The 21775-nt window shown below is 46.6% G+C and overlaps 1 protein-coding gene across 1 annotated transcript in view; it reads left to right on the top strand.

Moving 5' to 3' along the window:
- Positions 1 to 272: 272 nt before the first annotated feature.
- Positions 273 to 21775, top strand: part of LOC110487605 (ephrin type-A receptor 7-like) — a 173652-nt gene continuing 152149 nt past the window's right edge. Inside the window, exon 1 of the mRNA XM_036971408.1 lies at positions 273 to 499. Coding sequence (XP_036827303.1) covers positions 421 to 499 — 79 coding nt within the window. The 5' untranslated portion in view covers positions 273 to 420. The remainder of the gene's footprint in view (positions 500 to 21775) is intronic.

Genomic DNA, 21775 nt, shown 5'->3' with positions numbered 1-21775 from the left:
GAAAGATTCGTAAATATTATGGCTAGCCTTTCGCTCACCTATCCCACATTGAAAGCTGAAGGTTCGACCGGCCAAGCCAACACTGCCATTACTTCAGTTTAATCAAAGGCGAGGTGGAAACAAATATATATATATATATATGTTTCACAAAGCGGGGAAGATTCGACTAGTGAAAACATCTGGCATTGCGATTCATTTCAGTGCGCTTTGATAGGCGACTTTCTTGTACCCTCGTTTCGAAATCTTCCTTCATTGCACTTGCATGATGTCAATCTGATGCGCAACACCCTCCCCCGAGATGTCAAATGCGCGGCGTAGTGAGCGGAGTTCGCACTAGCCCGGACGGCTCTACCATCGAAGTGGTGTGTTGCGAGCGGGAGAGAGAGATGACCAGAGCTCCGCGACGCTGGACAGTCAAACATGGAGCTTTTTAAAACGCTAATTTCGGTGCTTTGGATGTTATTGCTGAATGGAAACAAGGGCTGTTACGCTGAGGAAGGTATGTGGAAACCGATTATATGTTTTTTGTTTTCCCCCACGGGACGGCTCATCGCAAGTGGATGATTTAATGTCCAGACTCCAGAATTGCCAGTCCGGTTGCAGGTGCCTGCACGGTGATGCGGAAGTTTCAGAGATGCCTACGACGTTGTAGCCTACATGTATGCCTATTTGTACATTTTAAGTAAATCTCAGTACCTTGGAGGAGTTTCTAACATTTAAAGGAGGGGGGGGGGGGGGGGGGGGGGTTAGCGTTCTGAAAAACCTCTCCAAACCAATTTTGTATGAAAGCCTCCTTAGATCGTTTTGTAGCCGAACATCAGCCTACATTTCAAACAGCTGCCAGCTTTAAGCATCTCTTTTCTTTTCAGTAGCCAAGTGATAGTTAAACATGTGGACAAAATAGATCAAATGGTGGGATATGTAAGTAAAAAAATAAAAGCGAGGTGTCAAGTACTGTTTACCGACTTCGGACAAGGATTCATAAAACTGTTATCTTGTAGCAAATGCATAATCCTACAATCGTATTGTTACAAACTGCGTCCATTTATCATTTTGAGTTTGAGCGGAAACCGTTACATTTGGACTGTAGTAGTCTCGCATCAACATTGTAATGATGTTGTAGTTTTTATGCGCATGCTGTTAAAAGTAGCCCACTGTTCATTAAATATTAGTCTGGAAAGCGTTTAAAAAAAGCATTGCTTAAATGTCAGGAAGTGATAGGCTACTGTCAACAGCAAAAAACATTTCAGCACAAAAGCTACATCTCAGCATTCACATTGTTAACCAGATGTAAAAGGAAACATTGCTGTCCTCTAATCTGACACTTGTACAGACAGAATAGAGTCAAACCCAATGAAGATTTGCCTAAACATCAGATTATTACCATGGTTGCCCCATGAATATTCAGTCTGAAAGCAGTCGCTCTAAAACAGACGCAAGAGTCTCTACAATCCAGAATGTTAATTCGACTGATTTTTTACACTTCACCGGTTGTCCTTTTTGAAGGTAGGAAGTGGAGATCAAAATATCCACAGGAAAGAATTGTTTACCTGACTTTTTGCGTCACCTGTAGGATCTGTCGCTGTTTTTCTTCTCATTCTCCTGAGACATTGCACATGATGCAAAAAGTGCATGGCAATAGCGGAACGTATCCTGAACGTTGTCGACTGAAGCACGTGACATCTTCAGCTGTTTGAGTGGGACAAAGTTCAGTTAAAAAGACATTTCTAAAATATTCTACTTTATATTCATAGTCTCCAGCACCACCCTAACATCAACATATGTGAAAATGGCATGTTTCAATGTTTTGTAGTAAAGAAAAATAATAGAGGAAGATCAGTGTTTCCAATGACATCATAGGTGTGCATGGTGTGATTTTAACCAAGTATGAGTAGGAATTGCATACTAAATGGTTGATAATCTATTTGGAAAGACTTAGAAGATAAGTAAGCATGCGTAGGGTCAGAATATATTCTGGCTAACACTTGCATAGAGGAACTGGTTTCCTTTGTCTCATTCCCTTACACTCTCTCATACTTCAACACTGACGACAACATGAGAAAGCTGGCTTATCGATGCCCCCTCTCTACCCAGTAAAATAGTCTGGCCAGTGGGCTCTCTCTCTCTCTCTCTCTCTCTCTCTCTCTATCTGGTTGTGAGGTATTGAGCCTGGCTCTGATGCAGGCAGAAGTCTGGCTCAGGTGAGTTCAGTAAAGCGTCCTAATCGGTGCTGGGATTCAGAGGAGGAAGAGCACATAATCGCCTACGTCCCCCAGGCGAGGGTTAGTTCTGGAAGTGGCTAAGCACAGCTGAGCCAGGCTGCGCAAACACACATTGCATGTACACTGAACAAAAATATAAACGCAACATGTAAAGTGTTGGTTTCATGAACTGAAATAAAAGATCCCAGAAATGTTCTATATGCACGAAAAGCTAATTTTTAAGTTGTGCACAAATTTGTTTACATCTCTGTTAGTCAACATTTCTCCTTTGCCAAGATAATCCATCCAACAGACAGGTGTGGCATATCAAGAAGCTGATTAAACAGCATTCTACAGGTGCACCTTGTGCTAGGGACAATAAAAGGACAATAAAAAAAAGGACAATAAAATGTGCAGTTTTGTCACAGAACACAATGCCACAGATGTCTCAAGTTGGGCTAGTGTGCAATTGGCATCCTGACTGCAGGAATGTCCACCAGAGCTGTTGCCAGAGAATTTAATGTTTATTTCTCTACCATAAGCCATCTCAACGTCGTTTTAGAGAATTTGGCAGTAAGTCCACCTGGCCTCACAATGTGCAGACCATGTGTATAGGGGCATGTGGGTGTGCAGTTTGCTGATGTCAACTTTGTGAACAAAGTGCCCCATGGTGACAGTGTTGTTATGGTATGGGCAGGTATAAGCTACGGACAACGAACACAATTCATTTTTAAAAAATCTATGGCAGTTTGAATGCACGTGATGAGATCCTGGGGCCCATTGTCGTGCCAGTCATCCGCCGCCATCACCTCATGTTTCACCATGATAATGCACGGCCCCATGCCACAAAGATTTGTACACACTTCCTGGAAGCTGACAATGTCCCAGTTCTTCCATGACCTGCATACTCACCAGACACGTCACCCATTTGAGCATGTTTGGGATGCTCTGGATCGATGTGTACAACAGCGTGTTCCAGTTCCCGCCAATATCCCATCAACTTCGCACGGCCATTGAAGAGGAACGGGACAACATTCCACAGGCCACAATAAACAGCCTGATCAACTCTATGCGAAGGAGATGTCGTGCTGCATGAGGCAAATGGTGGTCACACCAGATACTGACTGGTTTTCTGATTCACACCCCGACCTGATTGTTTAAAAAATTCCCAGTCATGTGAAATCCATAGATTAGGGCCTAATGATTTTCATAAAATTGACTGATTTCCTCATATGAACTGTAACCCAGAAAAAATATTTTAAATTCAGTACACAAACACAAACAGGCAAACACACACACATGCTGCTCATACGCACATATAGCTTTGTTACTTACACACACACACACACACACACACACACACACACAATCTCGCTTAAAGCTGCAATATGTCCCTTTTTGTACTTTTTTAATGTTCAAAAGCTCTAATAAGTCGCTAGTGGTTATCCAACGTGATGCAACAGTAACAATAGTGTGCCTGAGAATAGGCTGCCTGAGAATCGCTGAATAACATTTGCTATCTTTTAGCTAAAGGAGATTCTACAATAAGTCTTGAAGGTGAAGTGTCTGCGTATTGAAAACTACAGGACTACAGCGACATCCCAGAACTTCAGAGAGTCCGTGTTGAGAAGATTGGGCTCCCAATTAGATAACCCACGACTCTTTGAAGTGCCACCGCCAACAACTGCTGAGCTCTGCTCCAACTTCGAGGAGATGTCGCCACGCAACACAGGGTGCTGTAAGTCCACCTTTTGAGCTGGGAAGGACCGGAGCCTTCCCTGTTGTCAGACTTGGTGGGTCCCGGGAAGTGTGAAAACCTACCATAGTACTCAGAATTGTGGTCCTACAAGGAGAGGTGGGCCTACAACCTAACATTTAAATCATGTAAATAGGGGAAGTTTGTGTGGGCAACAATAAACTTGCGTGAGAAACAATACAAAAATCTAGCATCTAGTCATCGTGATTGTGCTTTTGGAATGGTTTTATAATGATTTACTAAACTGTTCTCTTTTCCTGGATATCTATGCTCTTGACGGTTTACACTTCAAATTAGCAGACCTACAGGTAGATAGATGGACTACCCAGCACCTCTCCTCTTTCTTCAAAGGACAGCTCTTTGCAATTTAGTCTGTAATGATAAGAAGCAACATGAAATTGCAGAACGCAGCCAAATGTTTATGATATGATTATAATGTTGTGAAAAGGGTTAACAGTACCACAGGCGATGGTTTTGACTAACCTTCATCTCGGGCCAGCCTCTCTTCTTGCGGTCGGGCAGCCCTTTCGAGGTCTTCCTGCCCAATTCTTTGTGCACCCCTGCCTGTGGCCCTCGATGGTCTGGGGCTCTTTAAAACTGGAGTCCTACAGAAAAAAAACATGTACACAACACTTGTGATTGTAGTGCTCACTACATGATCTTTTATGTAAACAGGTTTGGGGTCACTTAGAAATGTCCTTGTTTTTGAAAGAAAAGCACTTTTTTTTTGTCCACTTCAAATAACAACAAATTGATCAGAAATACAGTGTAGACATTCATGTTGTAAAGGACTATTGTAGCTGGAAACGGCAGATTTTTTAAATGGAATATCTACATAGGCGTACAGAGGCCCATTATCAGCAACCGTCACTCCTGTGTTCCAATGGCACATTGTGTTAGCTAATCAAAGTTTATCATTTTAAAAGGCTAATTGATTATTAGAAAACCCTTTTGCAATTATGTTAGCACAGCTGAAAACTGTTGGTCTGATTAAAAAAGCAATAACTGTCCTCCTTTAGACTAATTGAGTATCTGGAGTGTCAGCATTTGTGGGTTCGATTACAGGTTCAAAGAACTTTCTTCTGAAACTCGTCAGTCTATTCTTGTTCTGAGAAATGAAGGCTATTCCATGTGAGAAATTGCCAAGAAACTGAAGATCTCGTACAGCACTGTGTACTACTCCCTTCACAGAACAGCACAAACTGGCCCTAACCGGAATAGAAAGAGTGGGAGGCCCCGGGGGACAACTGAGCAAGAGGACAAGTACATTAGAGTGTCTAATTTGAGAAACAGACGCCTCACAAGTCCTCAACTGGCAGCTTCATTAAATAGTACCCAAAAACACCAGTGTCAGCCTGTCACGGTCGTTCTCCTCTTCATCTGAAGAGGAGAGGCGAGAAGGATCAGAGGACCAAAACGCAGAGTGGTATGTGTTCATAGTGAATATTTAATAAAGAAAGTACTGAACACTGCATACAAAACAATAAACAAATAACGACCGTGACGCTACAAATTAGACCTGTGATGACACAAGCCACTAACATAGACAATCACCCACAAACAAACAGTGCAACCCAGGCTACCTAGTATGGTTCTCAATCAGAGGCAGGTGTCATTAGTTGTCTCTGATTGAGAATCATACTAGGTAGCCTGGGTTGCACTGTTTGTTTGTGGGTGATTGTCTATGTTAGTGGCTTGAGGCAACCCCAAAAAGTATTTGGGGGGAGGCACATGAGGGGTGGAGCTAAGCCAGGTAGCAGACCTGAGCTCACTCCTCGTGCTTATTATAAGCAGCTCGTTACTGGTCAGGCACCGTGTTATGCGGTTAAGCGCACGGTGTCGCCAGTACGTGTCCATAGCCGGTGCGCTATAGGACAGCCCCCCGAGAGTGTCATGCGAGTGCGGGCATCGAGCCAGGGCGTATGGTGCCTGCTCAGCGGGTCTGGTCGCCGGTACTCAGTTTTGGTCCAGGGTATCCTGCGGCAGCTCTGCGTGCTGTGTCTCCGGGGCGCTGGGAGGGTGCAGTGCGTCCTCTGCCTGCGCTCCGCTCGTGCCGGGCGAATGTGGGAATGGAGCCTAAGGGAGTGGTGCGTGTAGTAATCACTAGCTCTCCCGTGCTTACCCACAGCCCGGTTCAACCTGTGCCTGCACTCTGGAGGGTCCGGGCTAGAGTGTTTGTCCTGCCTGGTGAAGTGTTGCCAAGGTTGCGCACCAGAGCTCCAGTGCTCCCCCACAGCCCGGTCCTTCAGGTGCCTCCTCCTAACACCAAGCCTCCTGAAGGTCTCCCCAGCCTGGTGGTTCCTGTGGCAGCCCCACGCACCAGGCTGTCTCTCTGTCTCCTCCCTGCCGGAGTCTCCCGCCTGTCCGGCGCTGCTGCCGGAGTCTCCCGCCTCTCCGGCGCTGCTGCCGGAGTCTCCCGCCTGTCCGGCGCTGCTGCCGGAGTCTCCCGCCTGTCCGGCGCTGCTGCCGGAGTCTCCCGCCTGTCCGGCGCTGCTGCCGGAGTCTCCCGCCTGTCCGGCGCTGCTGCCGGAGTCTCCCGCCTGTCCGGCGCTGCTGCCGCAGTCTCCCGCCTGTCCGGCGCTGCTGCCGCAGTCTGAGGCGCCAGAGCCCCTCAGCCCAGAGCAGCCGCCCCTCAGCCCAGAGCAGCCGCCCCTCTGTCCCGAGCAGCCGCCCCTCTGTCCCGAGCTGCCGCCCCTCTGTCCCGAGCTGCCGCCCCTCTGTCCCGAGCTGCCCCTCTGTCCATTGAGAAGAGTGGCCATGGTTAGGAAGCCACGGAGGCGGACAATGAGGCAGACTAAGACTATGGTGAAGTGGGGGCCACGTCCAGCACCAGAGCCGCCACCGCGGACAGACGCCCACCCAGACCTTCCCCTATAGGTTAAGGTTTTGCGGCCGGAGTCCGCACCTTTGGGGGGGGGGGCGGGGTACTGTCACGTTCTGACCTCTATTTCCTTTGTTTTGTATTTATTTAGTATGGTCAGGGCGTGAGTTGGGTGGGCAGTCTATGTTTGATTTTCTATGATTTTGGGTATTTCTATGTTTTGGCCTAGTATGGTTCTCAATCAGAGGCAGGTGTCATTAGTTGTCTCTGATTGAGAATCATACTTAGGAAGCCTGGGTTTCACTGTGTGTTTGTGGGTGATTGTTCCTGTCTCTGTGTTTTGCACCAGACAGGGCTGTTTTTGGTTTTCCACGTTTATTGTTTTGTAGTGTTCGTGTTTATCTTTTTGTTATTAAACATGAATCAAAGAAACCACGAAGCATTTTGGTCCGCCTCTACTTCACCACAGGAATACCGTTACACAGCCTCAACAGTGAAGAGGCGACTCCGGGATGCTGCCTTCTAGGCAGAGTTGCAAAGAAAAAGCCTTATCTCAGACTGGCCAATAAAAAAATAAGATGGGCAAAAGAACACAGACACTGGACAGAGGAACTCTGCCTAGAAGGTCACCATCCCGGCGTCGCCTCGTCACTGTTGACGTTGAGACTGGTGTTTTGCGTGTAGAACAGTTTGCTCTGTTCTGTAAAGGGAGTAGTACACAGCGTTGTACGAGATCTTCAGTTTCTTGGCAATGTCTGCACTGTATTTCTGATCAATTTGATCTTATTTTATTGGACAAAAATTTGCTCTGCTTTTCAAAAACAAGGACATTTCTAAATGACCCCAAACTTTTGAACGGCAGTGTATATATGATAAGGATTTTCATGCTGAAGAGTCATGTATAACACTTCTATAATCCATACACGTCTTCATAGCCATAGCTCTCGAGAATCAAGGGGCCATCCCAGTAATGTTATTAGTTAGCTACCCAAGGTCGTTTTCCATGAACGCAGAGCTACGATAGACAATTAATTCTATTGCACTGCTTTTCTTTTTCCACATGGGTGATAACTAATGCGTATCATCATATTGCTATATTTTACCAGGCAAGGAAATACACCGTAGCTATTATCAACCATGTAGCTAGCGAAGTTAGCAATGTCAAGGTAGCCAGCTAGCTAACGTTAGCTACCTTTCTGGCTGACAACGTGAATATTACATTGAGTTTAAAACAAATTGTACCCGTTCTGAAGATAGTGTTGCTGAAATGTTATAGAGTTGTTCTTCAATCTTGCCCACGACTGTTCTCGCATCGGCGTCCACAGTCTCAAATTTCTGGACTCTGTTGGGTTGTCACCAGTTACCACAGCCAAAAAGCCAAACTTTGCTACCCTAGATATCACAGCGGATGTTGCTTCTACGTCATCCCAGCGGTGACATACAATGAGAGCTGGGGTTTCTGGTATATCTTATTCAAATCTAGACAAAATACTGCATTCTTGCCGGAAGGTTCTCCAAAAACACCTGTGCACACATACACTAAACAAAATATGAGCTCTACATTCAACCATTTTAAAGATGTTACAGATTATATAAGGAAATCAGTCAGTTGAGATACATTCATTAGGCCCTAATTTTATGGATTTCATGTGACTGGGAATACAAATATGCATCTGTTGGTCACAGAAACCTTTAAAAAAAAAAAAAAAGTAGGGGCGTGGGTCAGGAAACTAGTCAGTATTTGGTGGGACCACCACTTGAAATCATGCAGCGAGACACTTCTCCTTCGCATAGAGTTGATCAGGCTGTTGATCGTGGAATGTTGTCCCAATCCTCTTTAATGGCTGTGCGAAGTTGCTGGATATGGGCGGGAACTGGAACACGCTGTCGTGCACGTCGATCCAGATGATTATCCAGGCCATAGAAGAACTGGGCCATTTTCTGCATCCAGGAACTGTGTACAGATCCTTACGACATGGTGAAGCAGGATCTGATGGCGGCAGATGAATGGCACAACAGTGTTCACTGTCTGTAGCTTACGCCATAGCCCTACCACCACCATGGGGGGCTCTTCACAATGTTGACCTCAGCAAACCGCTCGACCACACAATGCCATACACGCTAGCTGCCATCTACCCGGTACAGTTGAAACAGGGATTATTTTGTGAAGACCACACTTCTCCAGCAATGTGCCAAGGTGAGCATTTGCCCACTGAAATCGCTTACGACGCTGAACTGCAGTCAGGTCAAGACCCTGGTGAGGAACGATGAGCTCACAGATGAGCTTCCCTGAGATGGTTTCTGACAGTTTGTGCAGAAATTCTTCGGTTGCGAAGTACATTTTGTTCAGTGTAGTTACGCAGTGCAGGTTTAACCAGAAAAATCTCACTTAGACACAGATGCACATGTCATTATTGCTTACACACACACACACACACACACACACACACACACACACACACACACACACACACACACACACAGGCTTTCTTACTGTACACACATGAACACAGTCTTTCTGCATACTTATGCACACATACACACGCAGAGTGTACACACAAACATGTTGAGAGTACTATAATACTGTAGAGCGCTTTACACACACAGCTCTTGTGTCGGTGGCTTGAGTCGTTTCCTCTGAATGCTGGCCGGTTGGCTTGGAAGCTCTGTTCTAATTTGATGTTGTGACAGCGATGAATTGCTGTGAAAGCAATGTGTTTCTGAAGGCTGGGTTTGGCAGCCCTGTAAGTGGGGCTCGCCACAGGGGGGGAATTTGCCTCTGTCTGTTGTTCCGCTTCCTCTCCATCCAATCTGTATTATTAGAGATAATTTTCCACGTTCATACACGTACCTGTCCTAATAAGAATGAAATGCCCAATTTACACAATTGGATTTTTTTATTATTTTTTTTAACTTAAAGGGTCACAGTAAGGTAAGCCATTCTGATCCTGTAGGTCAATAATTGGGCAAACAATCAGAATTGTATGAATGTAGCCATTGTGCTTTTTAGTGGATCTTCATAATGTATGCCTGGTATTGAATGTCTTTCTGGTCTGTTTGTGTGTGTGTTCATGTTTTTGAAATCATGTTGTGTAATTCTTTGTTTGTCTCTGTGTCAATTTGCGTTTCTTTGTGTCTCCTCGGATTTCTGCATGCACCTGTGTGTGTGTGTGTGTGTGTGTGCATCCCCACATTACCATGCGTCTCACATCCCAGGCTTAGTTAACGAGAACTAATACGAGTGGGGGCCCTGTAGGCAGTGCGGGGTGTCTTCCCCTCCTCACGCAGTCAATCTGGAGCTCGTGGCCTGCTCTCTCATTCCCCACACCTTGACGCTAACACACCTTGGCATCTCATCGGGATCTCATTTACTGCTCCCCCTCCTCCCCTCCCCTCCGTAATCACCCATTCTGCAGAGGAGAGAAGATGGGGAGTCACAGCCCGAGTTAAAACTGCAGCGTAGCCTCTGGGTTCATCGGGTTCATCCTCAAATAGGGGTTTAGTTTTTGAGATGCCCCTACCTGAGGTAGAACAAAACACACCCATGTTTTTTCTTCTCGAATTTCTCCCATTAATGAAATGGGCGGTTGGGGAAAAATGTTTTACTGCGAAAGTGGTTATATCTATAGATGTTGTGACACACCAAACCCCTAACTTCAAAATAAGCTCATGTAACCAAATATTACAAGCTCTGATATTGGAAAAATGTGTAATACTAGTAGTCGATGGACTGCATACACACCTATATCGTCATGAATCATGTTCTGGAGGCAGCTCTGCAGAGTGATCACTGGTCATTGAATCTGATTTTAAACCTCACCTTAACCACACTGCTAACCATAATGCCCAACCCTAACCTTAAATGAAGACCAAAAAGCTCATTTTAGTTTTCATGAATTTCTTCAATTTAGCAAATTTAAGACTTATGACAATCGTCAAGCTGCCTTTATTTATCTGCAGACTTTAACCAGCTTAAAGCACTGGCCCCATGACAGACAGTCAACTCATTTTGATTCTATGCTTCATTATGCTATCCTGAACTCTCTGAAATTAATTGTGGTACATGCTCCGAAAGCAGACGACCCGAAGTAGTCACCTTCCTTTGCGTCTAATTTGACAAATTTGCTGTGATTGGTGCAAACCCTTTTTTTTTGTGAGTGTCAACGTGTGGGCTCAGATCCCAGGTTCTTCTCTGTTGGCTGAGGCAGAGGGGTTCTGGAGCTGACAGTGGTGACCTCGCTGTGTGCGAAAGGTCGCAGTGATTTGTGAAGTTGGCAGGCGTGTCTGTGACATTCTCCCTCTGGGCTTTTTGGTGCCATCTCATTTTGATGGCAGGGCGCGAGCGAGAGGAAAGGAGAGGAAATTAGCCAGGTCCATGGTGAGAGAAAGGAGGGCGTAACTGAAGGGGAGGGTGGGGGTGGGGGTGAGGGAAACTGGGATGAGAGAAACAAGGGAGCATCCTAACCTGTCACCTTACCTTTGGTACATACAGCAGCTCTCCAATAAGGGATTTATAGCCTAATAAAGTCCAACAGTTCCCACAATGACTCGCTGCTCTCTAAAGCATTTGCTTACTTACCAAAGGCTAACATTGACTTTGCGATGGATTGATTGATTGTGTCTGTCTGTCTTTAAAGCCTTCCGAGGGGGTCGCTTGATTTTCCTTTGTTCCCCTGTAAGGACAGACTCTATTCGTGTGTGTGTGTGTGTGTGTGTGTGTGTGTGTGTGTGTGTGTGTGTGTGTAAATAATAGGTAAGATGGATGTTTTTTTTAGCTAATGCTTTAGCCCCATTGGATAGTGAGGAATGATTTAGGGGACGTTATACTGGTTCTAGTTGAGAATGGGGGTATTTGGGATAGATGGGTCTCAATGGCAGATTCTGACTTAGGAATAAAGAACAATAGTGTGTGTCATTTTTAGCATGTGTAGAGGACGTCACGCTGCTTGCTTAGTGCGTACCACTTCCGATTCGGGCCATGCTTGGCGCAAACTCGCTACCCCTTCTTCACAAACACACGACTGTCCTTCAAGCGTCTTAGCCGATCGCGCCACTTCAAAAGCTCGCTAATGAGGCGACGCCCGCGGAACACCCGATGTTTCACACATCTCACGCGCGCTACACATACATAGGTATTGCAGGGTGAGAAGCCTCAACATGCTCCACTCTGCTCTGGGTGTTTCCATCGTCCACCACCCAAGCTGTTCAAACGAGCAGGGGTTCAATGAAGCCACTACGGTCAATATTCAGTAGCTGCTAAACTCAAAGTGGAGATGAACATGGAGAGTGGGACTCTAGGGAGCTGGTCAAGACAGTAGCAGGGGTCGGAGAGAAGTTTTGTTTTTTAAACAACAGAAATGTGTGCCCCTTCACTTGCAACACACATATTATCTCACATGAATACAAGCACATACATCTATTCAGGTTTAAAGTATAAAAGGCCTCATTAATATAGAACACATTTTTACCTTGGGAAAGGGAGGGAGTGCTGCTGTTTTGTTTTCCATTGGTTTGCGACGTTGCCTTGGCGAATGTATTCGCTCCTCTGTGTATACTGTACAGTGATAAGAATTGAGTGGTTGTCCGGGAGACGATTTCATGCAAAGGGACTTAGCTCCTCAACATATTCTATACAGTATATTATGTAGTCCAAGTGGAATTGAACGGATCACTTTAGTCCATTTGAAAGTGGTTTTTAGTCCAGAAATAGGCTTAATCTGATGCTTAGAAACCGGCCCTGAAAGTACTCAACTTTTATGCTTTTGGCATACGAGATGAGTGGGAAAGGAAAAGCCGAATTCTTCCATAGGTCCTATAGTACCAGTCTCTCTAGCTAACATCCCACTCCTTGCCCCTTCTTGCCACTGCCAAAGATACTGCACTCCTCAAGCTCATTAATGATAGAACGTTCATATTTGGAGATTGGCAGAAATTCTCTTTGGCACATGACATGGACGACAGGGAGTGGATTAGCTAAAGAGGCTGGTACCGAGGTTATATAGCGACCGAATGTGCCGTTTGCTATTACCAACGGTTAAATGTGCTGGTTCTTTTCTCACAGCTGTTGGCTTTGAGACTATCGGCCTCAATCTAGCCTGGTTTAGACTTCAGCATTACCTGCTGTGTCACAGGTCAGGGTGAGGGCACAGAGGAACACACACACACACACACACACACACACACACACACACACACACACACACACACACACACACACACAATGACTACTCCTCAATGTCTCCATTACACAGCAAATTATCAGAATATCCATGTGTCGGTTTTGCAGGGCGTACAGTGTACTTCAGATGTATTTTGTTGTATCCTGACATGGAAGTACTGCATCTCGCTGCCACTGTTGAGCCATCCACTAGAATGTAAACCTCTGAGATTTCAGTTCTGCGGCTTGTAGAACATGACATGAGGGTCTGTGCCATGTGCCCATCTATCCAGGGATTCCATATTGGACAGGACATTAAAGACAAAACGAGATGTGAAAACAGAATGCCGTGTCCACCGTCCACCCCTGCTAATGTCTGTATCCCATCACATGAGCCTCCCCTCTCCCCATCACGCTGTGTCGGTGCTCGCCTCGCCGGGAGGGGGGAGGGTTCGTCAGGCTGAGAGTGCTTCTAATGGGCTTTTCATGTCCGCCCGCTAGTCCAATGCTGCGGCGACGTCCGAACGACAGTGTGCAAAGTGAAGGCGACTTCTGACAATTACATTTCTCACTTCTCGCCCCCTAAAGCATTTTGATGGGCCTGTGGGCTACTCTCTGTGTTACAGGGCCACTTCTGCAGTGGTTTCCCCGATCTCACTCAAATCCGCGCCTCATTTCATACTCGTGGCATCGTGTTCCTCCTCCTCCTCCTCCGTCGTCAACACGCCCCGTGCTGCGAATGTGACGTGTACAATGCGCCAGAGCAGACATCTCCGTAATGCACTGATTTCATCCACGTTTCAAAGGGGGAAACCACTGTGTTAGCCATAGGAGGTCACACACTTCGCATGTGAGTGATTGCATTTTTTCCCTGAGCAGACGGGGCTAGGCTTTAAAGCAACCAATACATGTTTGATTGGAAGGCCTCCTGGGTTGAATTGATACAAAACAAGGTTCTTGTGTTTTGAAAGGCACGTTTGTGAAGAGATTGATCACACTTGGCGCTAACATAACAGGAGTCCCATCCAGTGACAAGGGAAAAGGTCTGGTGCAATCAGAGAGAAATATCCTCGCTCCTAATCAGGCGCTTATCAGCGCCGTCAGCTCCTCAGTTAAACAGCGTGCTTACTGATTAGGCTTTTAGGCACAAGTACCACTGGCTTCAATTAAATGCGCTGTGTATACACACGTATACCCACATACAGTTCATTCACACCCACACACACCCGACGTGTCTTTGTGTGCAATCCTGCCCCCTTTCCTATCCCCTTCTGGTAATGACAGTCATGTAGGAAATTCAGCTGGCAGGGGCACATAAATAATTACCCCCCCCCCCCCCCCCCTTTTGGAGAGGCATTTAACCTTTCAAACTCGGACCAGGGGAACTTAACACACGCTCACCTCACCATCTCAGTGACAATGGGGCCCGCCGTTCCCCCTGTCCTCCCCTCTCCCCTCCTCCTCAGTGTGGATTTGACCAGTGACCTGGAATATTGCCCGACCTTTTTACCGCACGGTTTCCTCTGCGATGAATAAATACATAAATCACACGGCTCTGGCTCGGTCGCTTTTACAACCTGCCTCCCTCCCTCACCCCTGTCCCACCCACACCCCGCCAACGAGCAGAGTAGGTTCCTCTGAAGTGGCTACCCCCCCCCCCCCCCCCCCCAGGAGACGGCTGTTCACAATGAAAGGGTCTTAGCCGTGGGGTCCTTGGCGAGAGCAGTGTAGGTGGTGGATAACTGTAACGGGCTGAGTGGCGGTGTTCTGTAGCCTGCCAGCACGGGCCCCTTAGTATTCAGTTGTTCAGCGGAGAGGGAGGAGAAGGGGGGGGGGGGGTAGAGAGAGGAGGAGGGTGACTGTACACACACACACACTGGATGATTTCGCTGAAGGGTAAAGAAGGTCATTGTGTGTTTCATTGCTGCTTGTGTGCACCTACACTGTATTGGAACAATTGTGGATTTAATAAATATATGCTGGGTTCATTTGGGCATTTATTTATTTTATTTAACCTTTTATTTAACTAGGCAAGTCGGTTAAGAACAAATTCGTATTTACAATGACGGCCTACCAAAAGGCCGCCTGCGGGGACGGGGGCTGAGGCCTCCTGCGGGGACAGGGGATAAAAAAAATCAAGGAATATAGGACAAAACACACATCACGACACGAGAGACACTACATAAAGAGAGACCTAAGACGACAACATAGCAAAGCAGCAACGCATGACAACACAGCATAGTAGAAACACAACAAAGCATGGTATAAATATTGAATACAACAGCACAAATGACAAGAAGGTAGAGACAACAATACATCAGGTTGACGCAGCCACAACTGTCAGTGAGTTCCCATGATTGAGTCTTTGAATGAAGAGAGTGAGATAAAACTGTCCAGTTTGAGTGTTTGTTGCAGCTCGTTCCAGTCGCTAGCTGCAGCGAACTGAAAAGAGGAGCGACCCAGGGATGTGTGTGCTTTGGGGACCTTTAACAGAATGTGACTGGCAGAACGGGTGTTGTATGTAGAGGATGAGGGCTGCGGTAGATATCTCAGATAGGGGGGAGTGAGGCCTAAGAGGGTTTTCTAAATAAGCATTTTATAAGCATCTTGCGACAGCTGTACAGAGACGACCAGTTTCCAGAGGAGTACAGAGTGTAGTGATGTGTCCTATAAGGAGCATTGGTGGCAAATCTGATGGCCAAATGGTAAAGAACATCTAGCCGCTCGAGAGCACCCTTAATCTATAAATTATGTCTCTGTAATCTAGCATGGGTAGGATGGTCATCTGAATCAGGGTTAGTTTGGCTGCTGGGGTGAAAGAGGAGGGATTACGATAGAGGAAACCAAGTCCAGATTTAACTTTGGCCTGCAGATTTGATATGAGCTGAGGGATGGACAGTGTACCGTCTAGCCATACTCCCAAATACTTGTATGAGGTGACTACCTCAAGCTCTAAACCCTCAGAGGTAGTAATCACACCGGTGGAGAGAGGGGCATTCTTCTTACCAAACCACATGACCTTTGTTTTGCAGGTGTTCAGAACAAGGTTAAGGGTAGAGAAAGCTTGTTGGACACTAAGAAATCTTTGTTGTAGAGCATTTAACAAAAAATCCAGGGAGCGGCCAGCTGAGTATAAGACTGTATCATCTGCATATAAATGGATGAGAGAGCTTCCTACTGCCTGAGCTATGTTGTTGATGTATATTGAGAAGAGCGTGGGGCCTAGGATCGAGCCTTGGGGTACTCCCTTGGTGACAGGCAGTGGCTGAGACGGCAGATGTTCTGACTTTATACACTGCACTCTTTGAGAGAGGTAGTTAGACAAAACCAGGCCAAAAACTCATCAGAGACACCAATATTCCTTAGCTGGCCCACATGAATGGAATGGTCTATCGTACCGTATCAAAAGCTTTGGCCAAGTCAATAGAAATAGCAGCACAACACGGCAATGGTGACACCATTTAAGGTTGCAGTGACGGGTACTGTACAAAGTAGGTCACATGCATGTCCCCAGCTCTCCTGTCTGTCATTAACTCAACATACTATACTTTAGGAACCCCCATGCTGTGTGGATACCATTTACACACATAGAAATGATGTCCCTGTGGCAAAACACACACACACACACACACACACAGAGAAATAAATGTCAAATACCGAAATGTTTTTCCTCCCTCGTTCACTTCATTATATGGCTTTCCACCAGCCTCTCTCCAGCCTCAAGCAGAAACACAGCACTGTAGCCATGGTTATTAGAGGCCAAAGATGCATGAAGGGAGAATGTGTGTGTGCTCGCGCCAAAGACGCATGAGGGCAGAATTAGTCCTCCGCTGGAGCTGCAAGCGCAAGGCATGTCTCCGAATGGAATTGTGTGTAATTATTGACGCTCCCTGCCGTGTAATGTGTTGGCTTAGTGTGTTTGCCTCTGTGTCTGCTCTGGGTTTTCGTTCCGTTTGCGGTCTCTGTGAGTGTTATTTTTTTTTTATCCAGTCTTGCAACACCAGGATTGTGGGTTCGATTCCCAGGACCACTCACACGTAACATTTGTGCACACACGACTAAGTGGCTTTGGACAGAAAGTGTCTGCTAAATGGTTTATATTATTAGGGATATTTATGTTAGTGAGGGCTCGTCTAAGAGGTGGCGGTGTTTGTGGCACGTTCAGAGTGTCTAGGTGCATCTTTGATTTCTAGAGTCTTTGGTCGTACTTGCGTTAGTGTTCTATACATTCTGTGGAGCTACTGTGTAAATAGTAGTAACGCGTGCTTGTCAGTAACGATGGTGTGTGAGGTGAGATGCGCTGAGGGGTAAGGATGTAATGTGTGGTCAGATGGTCAGAGGGTGAGGTGGCTGGTCTCTCTCTGGGGCAGATGGGGCCAACACAGGAAGTGCCAGTAGCCAGCTCTTCTCCTCCCCTCAGTCACCAATACTAACTGCCATAACCACCACAGCCAGGAGAGGAGGAGAAAGAGCTCTCGGTACACACACACTCTTACTGTACACAAAATGCCCATGCCGAGTTAAGCAAAGAAATGCGAACATACACTGGTTCTACAGGCACACTTCCTCTGATCTAATTATCTCCATTTCTGGATCTCCCTCTGTGTCCCTCTGTGTCCCTCTGTCTCCCCCTGTCTCCATCTGTCTCCCTCTGTCTCCCTCTGTGTCCCTCTGTGTCCCTCTGTCTCCCTCTGTCTCCCTCTGTGCTCTTAAACGCTAGTAAAACCAAATGCATGCTTTTCAACCGTTCGCTGCCTGCACCCGCACGCCTGACTAGCATCACCACCCTGGATGCTTCCGACCTTGAATATGTGGACATCTATAAGTACCTAGGTGTCTGGCTAGACTGTAAACTCTCCTTCCAGACTCATATCAAACATCTCCAATCGAAAATCAAATCTAGAGTCGGCTTTCTATTCCGCAACAAAGCCTCCTTAACTCACGCCGCCAAACTTACCCTAGTAAAACTGACTATCCTACCGATCCTCGACTTCGGCGATGTCATCTACAAAATTGCTTTCAACACTCTACTCAGCAAACTGGATGCAGTTTATCACAGTGCCATCCGTTTTGTCACTAAAGCACCTTATACCACCCACCACTGCGACCTGTATGCTCTAGTCGGCTGGCCCTCGCTACATATTCGTCGCCAGACCCACTGGCTCCAGGTCATCTACAAGTCCATGCTAGGTAAAGCTCCGCCTTATCTCAGTTCACTGGTCACGATGGCAACGCCCACCCGTAACACGCGCTCCAGCAGTTGTATCTCACTGATCATCCCTAAAGCCAACACCTCATTTGGCCGCCTTTCGTTCCAGTTCTCTGCTGCCTGTGACTGGAACGAATTGCAAAAATCGCTGAAGTTGGAGACTTTTATCTCCCTCACCAACTTCAAACATCTGCTATCTGAGCAGCTAACCGATCGCTGCAGCTGTACATAGTCTATCGGTAAATAGCCCACCCATTTTTACCTACCTCATCCCCATACTGTTTTTATTTATTTACTTTTCTGCTCTTTTGCACACCAACCTGTACATGACCATCTGATCATTTATCACTCCAGTGTTAATCTGCAAAATTGTAATTATTCACCTACCTCCTCATGCCTTTTGCACACAATGTATATAGACTCTCCTTTGTTTCTACTGTGTTATTGACTTGTTAATTGTTTACTCCATGTGTAACTCTGTGTTGTCTGTTCACACTGCTATGCTTTATCTTGGCCAGGTCGCAGTTGCAAATGAGAACTTGTTCTCAACTAGCCTACCTGGTTAAATAAAAAATAAAAAAATAAAAAGTGTCCCTCTGTCTCCCTCTGTCTCCCTCTGTCTCCCTCTGTCTCCCTCTGTCTCCCTCTGTGTCCCTCTGTCTCCCTCTGTCTCCCTCTGTCTCCCTCTGTCTCCCTCTGTGTCCCTCTGTCTCCCTGTATCTTTCTGTCCGTCTTTAAAGGGATACTTTGGGGTTTTGGAAATAAGTCGGATGAGCTCATGGATACTGTGCAAAGCTGTTACCATAGACTTTCAGTCGTTGTGCTAACGCTAGTTAGAAATTGCGCTAGCACCAGCTAGTGAGTCGTTTTTTTCCCCCTCCCGTTCCTCCTTTTGTATCAAGTTTGAGTCTCCTTGAGTTGATCTTCAGAGAGCCACAGCCCATTAGCCAGACAGAAAGACAGGAGTGGAGTAGTAATTCAACACTAACCAGGCCCGCTCCTCCACCCCATACACAGTGACAGACAGCACACTCAGAGAGGACCCACTGACATGCTGACATGCTGGCAGGCTTCAGAGTAGAAAGAGTGTGTGTGTCTGTGTGTGTGTGCGCTTCCCTGCGTGTCTGTGTGTTTGAGGGAACGTAGGCTGTGCATTGTGTTTTGCGGGTTTCCTCACACTACCCCACACTGTTCCAGAGTAGAGATGTGCAGTAGCCCCAGGTTTTCTGATCCAGCAGCCTGAGATGCTAGTGCAGCACCCTGTTTTGTGTGTGAATGATCAGTGTTTTAGTGTGGGACTCTGTGGCAGTGGAACACAACACACACACACACACACACACACACACACACACACACACACACACACACACACACACACACACACACACACACACACACACACACACACACACACACACACACACACAACACACACACACACACACACCAGTAGCATCAACATCCATTCATTACCTCCAGCTCCTCCTGTCTTTCTCTCTCTGTTCCTCTCTCCCTCTCTTTGTTACACCAGGTCTGCCGTGGGAGAAGGAAAAACAGCCTAAAGCTCCAAAAAGAAGCCGTAACGAGGGTTTAAACAATTTATAGTGAGTATATTTACCCTGTGTATCCTCTACCGGTTGGTCAGAGCCCTGCGCTCTGAAAGAGTAGAGAATAGTTTCTTTCTTTCTCTATCAGCCACAGAAGAGTGCACAATGCGCTCTGAAACGTGTCCTCGGCTGGTCGGAACAGAAGAACATGACTCCTCTCTTGTCATCGCACCGACCACAAAACCACACTCCCTCCGCAGGAAACACTTTGGCAGCATAAACCAACAGTGCTGTTCCGTCCAACTCAAGCTGTGACGCAGTGCTTAGTTAATGTTCAGGGCTGGATTCCAGTCTGAAGGACTGGTACTTCTCCCACTGCTCTCAAACATTACCTGATCGCTTGAAGCATCCTGTCCCGGCTTGCAGATCCGTGAGGAAGTTATAGCAGCCAGGGATGATTTCGATTGGAATCCAGCCCAGACGTCTGCTGAACCCTCATCTGTCCCCTGTTGCCCTCGTTCTTGTTTTGTTTATTTCAAACCTGTGCGTGAGGCTGCAAGCACACGCACCTCCACTTTGCAAAAACAAGGAAACAGGTCTTATCTGCAGGCTGAAAAACTGAAAAAATTGGAGTGTTGCATTTGCATTTTAATTCGCCCTCAATCACGCGTGTTTGGTGTTGTCTGAAATTGCCTCCTGTTTTTCCCTCTTCTGTGTTTATAGAGGCTCTCTGAGGCTAGCCTTAAATTCCAATCTGCCTGTTTCGGCAGTATATGGAGATTAGGCCTCTCTCTATCTCTTTCTCCTGGCCCTTCTCTCTGTCCCGCCCCCTCTCTTTCTCGCTCTTTCCCCTTCTCTCTTTTTTCACCTCATCCCCCTGTCTCTTTCCATCGGTCCCCTTGTTCATGGGTTCCCGGGGAATTAAAAGGCGCACATTTCATTAGTGATGCCATACTGCCACAGAATGAGCTCCGAAGCCTTTGGACAGCCACTGGAGTCACGGACCATCCCTGCTACCCTCCGGCCCACCCGTTCTTGTTCCCTCTGATGTACGCAGCAGATCTACATAAACATAAGGTCATTCTGCCAGATTGTGGGCCTTCAGAGCAAACCAACTTCTCATACATGCATGAGTGAAGGTCGGAGGTCGGAGTGAAACCGCCTCACTCTCCAGCTTTATTGAGTTTACCTTCTATCGTGTCAATATCTGTACTGAACAAAAAAAAATCTGAACGCAACATGTAAAGTGTTGGTCCCGTTTTTCATGAGCTGAAATAAAAGATCCCAGAAATGTTCCATACGTACAAAAAGCGTATTTCTCTCAAATGTTGTGCTCAAGTTTTGTTTATATCCCTTTTAGTGAGCATTTCTCCTTTGCCAAAATAATCCAGCCACCTGACATGTGGCATATCAAAAAGCTGATTAAACAGCATGATCATTACAGTGCACCTTGTGCTAGGGACAATAAAAGGCCACTCTAAAATGTGCAGTTTTGACTCGCAACACAATGCCACAGATGTCTCAAGTTTTGAAGGAGCGTGCAATTGGCATGTTGACTGCAGGAATCTCCACCAGAGATTGTGCCAGAGAATTGAATATTAATTTCTCTACCATAAGCCGCCACAAACGTTGTTTTAGAGAATTTGACAGTATATCCAACCGGCCTCACAACCACAGACCACGTGAATCCACGCCAGCCCAGGACATCCACATCTGGCTTCTTCACCTGCGAGATCATTTGAGGAGGGTGAGGGAAAGTGCTGAGTGGTCTTTCTACCCGTAATAAAGACTTTTTGTGTGTGGGGGGGGGGGGGGGGGGGGGCATATTCTGATTGGCTAGGCCTGGCTCCCCAGTGGGTGGACCTGGCTCCTCCAGTGGGTCGGCCTATGCCCTCCCAACGCCCATCCATGGCTGCCCAGTCACATGAGATCCATAGATTAGGTCCTAATGAATTTATTTCCTTCTATGAACTGTAACTCAGTAAAATCGTTGAATTTGTTGCATTGATATTGTTGTTCAGTGTATTATGATTTCACAGTAGATGCAGTTTGCGGCGGAAACAAATCGGTCTTGACGCTGGCTG

The sequence above is a fragment of the Oncorhynchus mykiss genome, chromosome 32 (assembly GCF_013265735.2).
Source record: "Oncorhynchus mykiss isolate Arlee chromosome 32, USDA_OmykA_1.1, whole genome shotgun sequence".
NCBI classification, from domain to species: Eukaryota; Metazoa; Chordata; class Actinopteri; order Salmoniformes; family Salmonidae; genus Oncorhynchus; species Oncorhynchus mykiss.
Note: the sequence above shows the minus strand (reverse complement) of the source record. Positions and strands in the feature narration are given on the sequence as shown.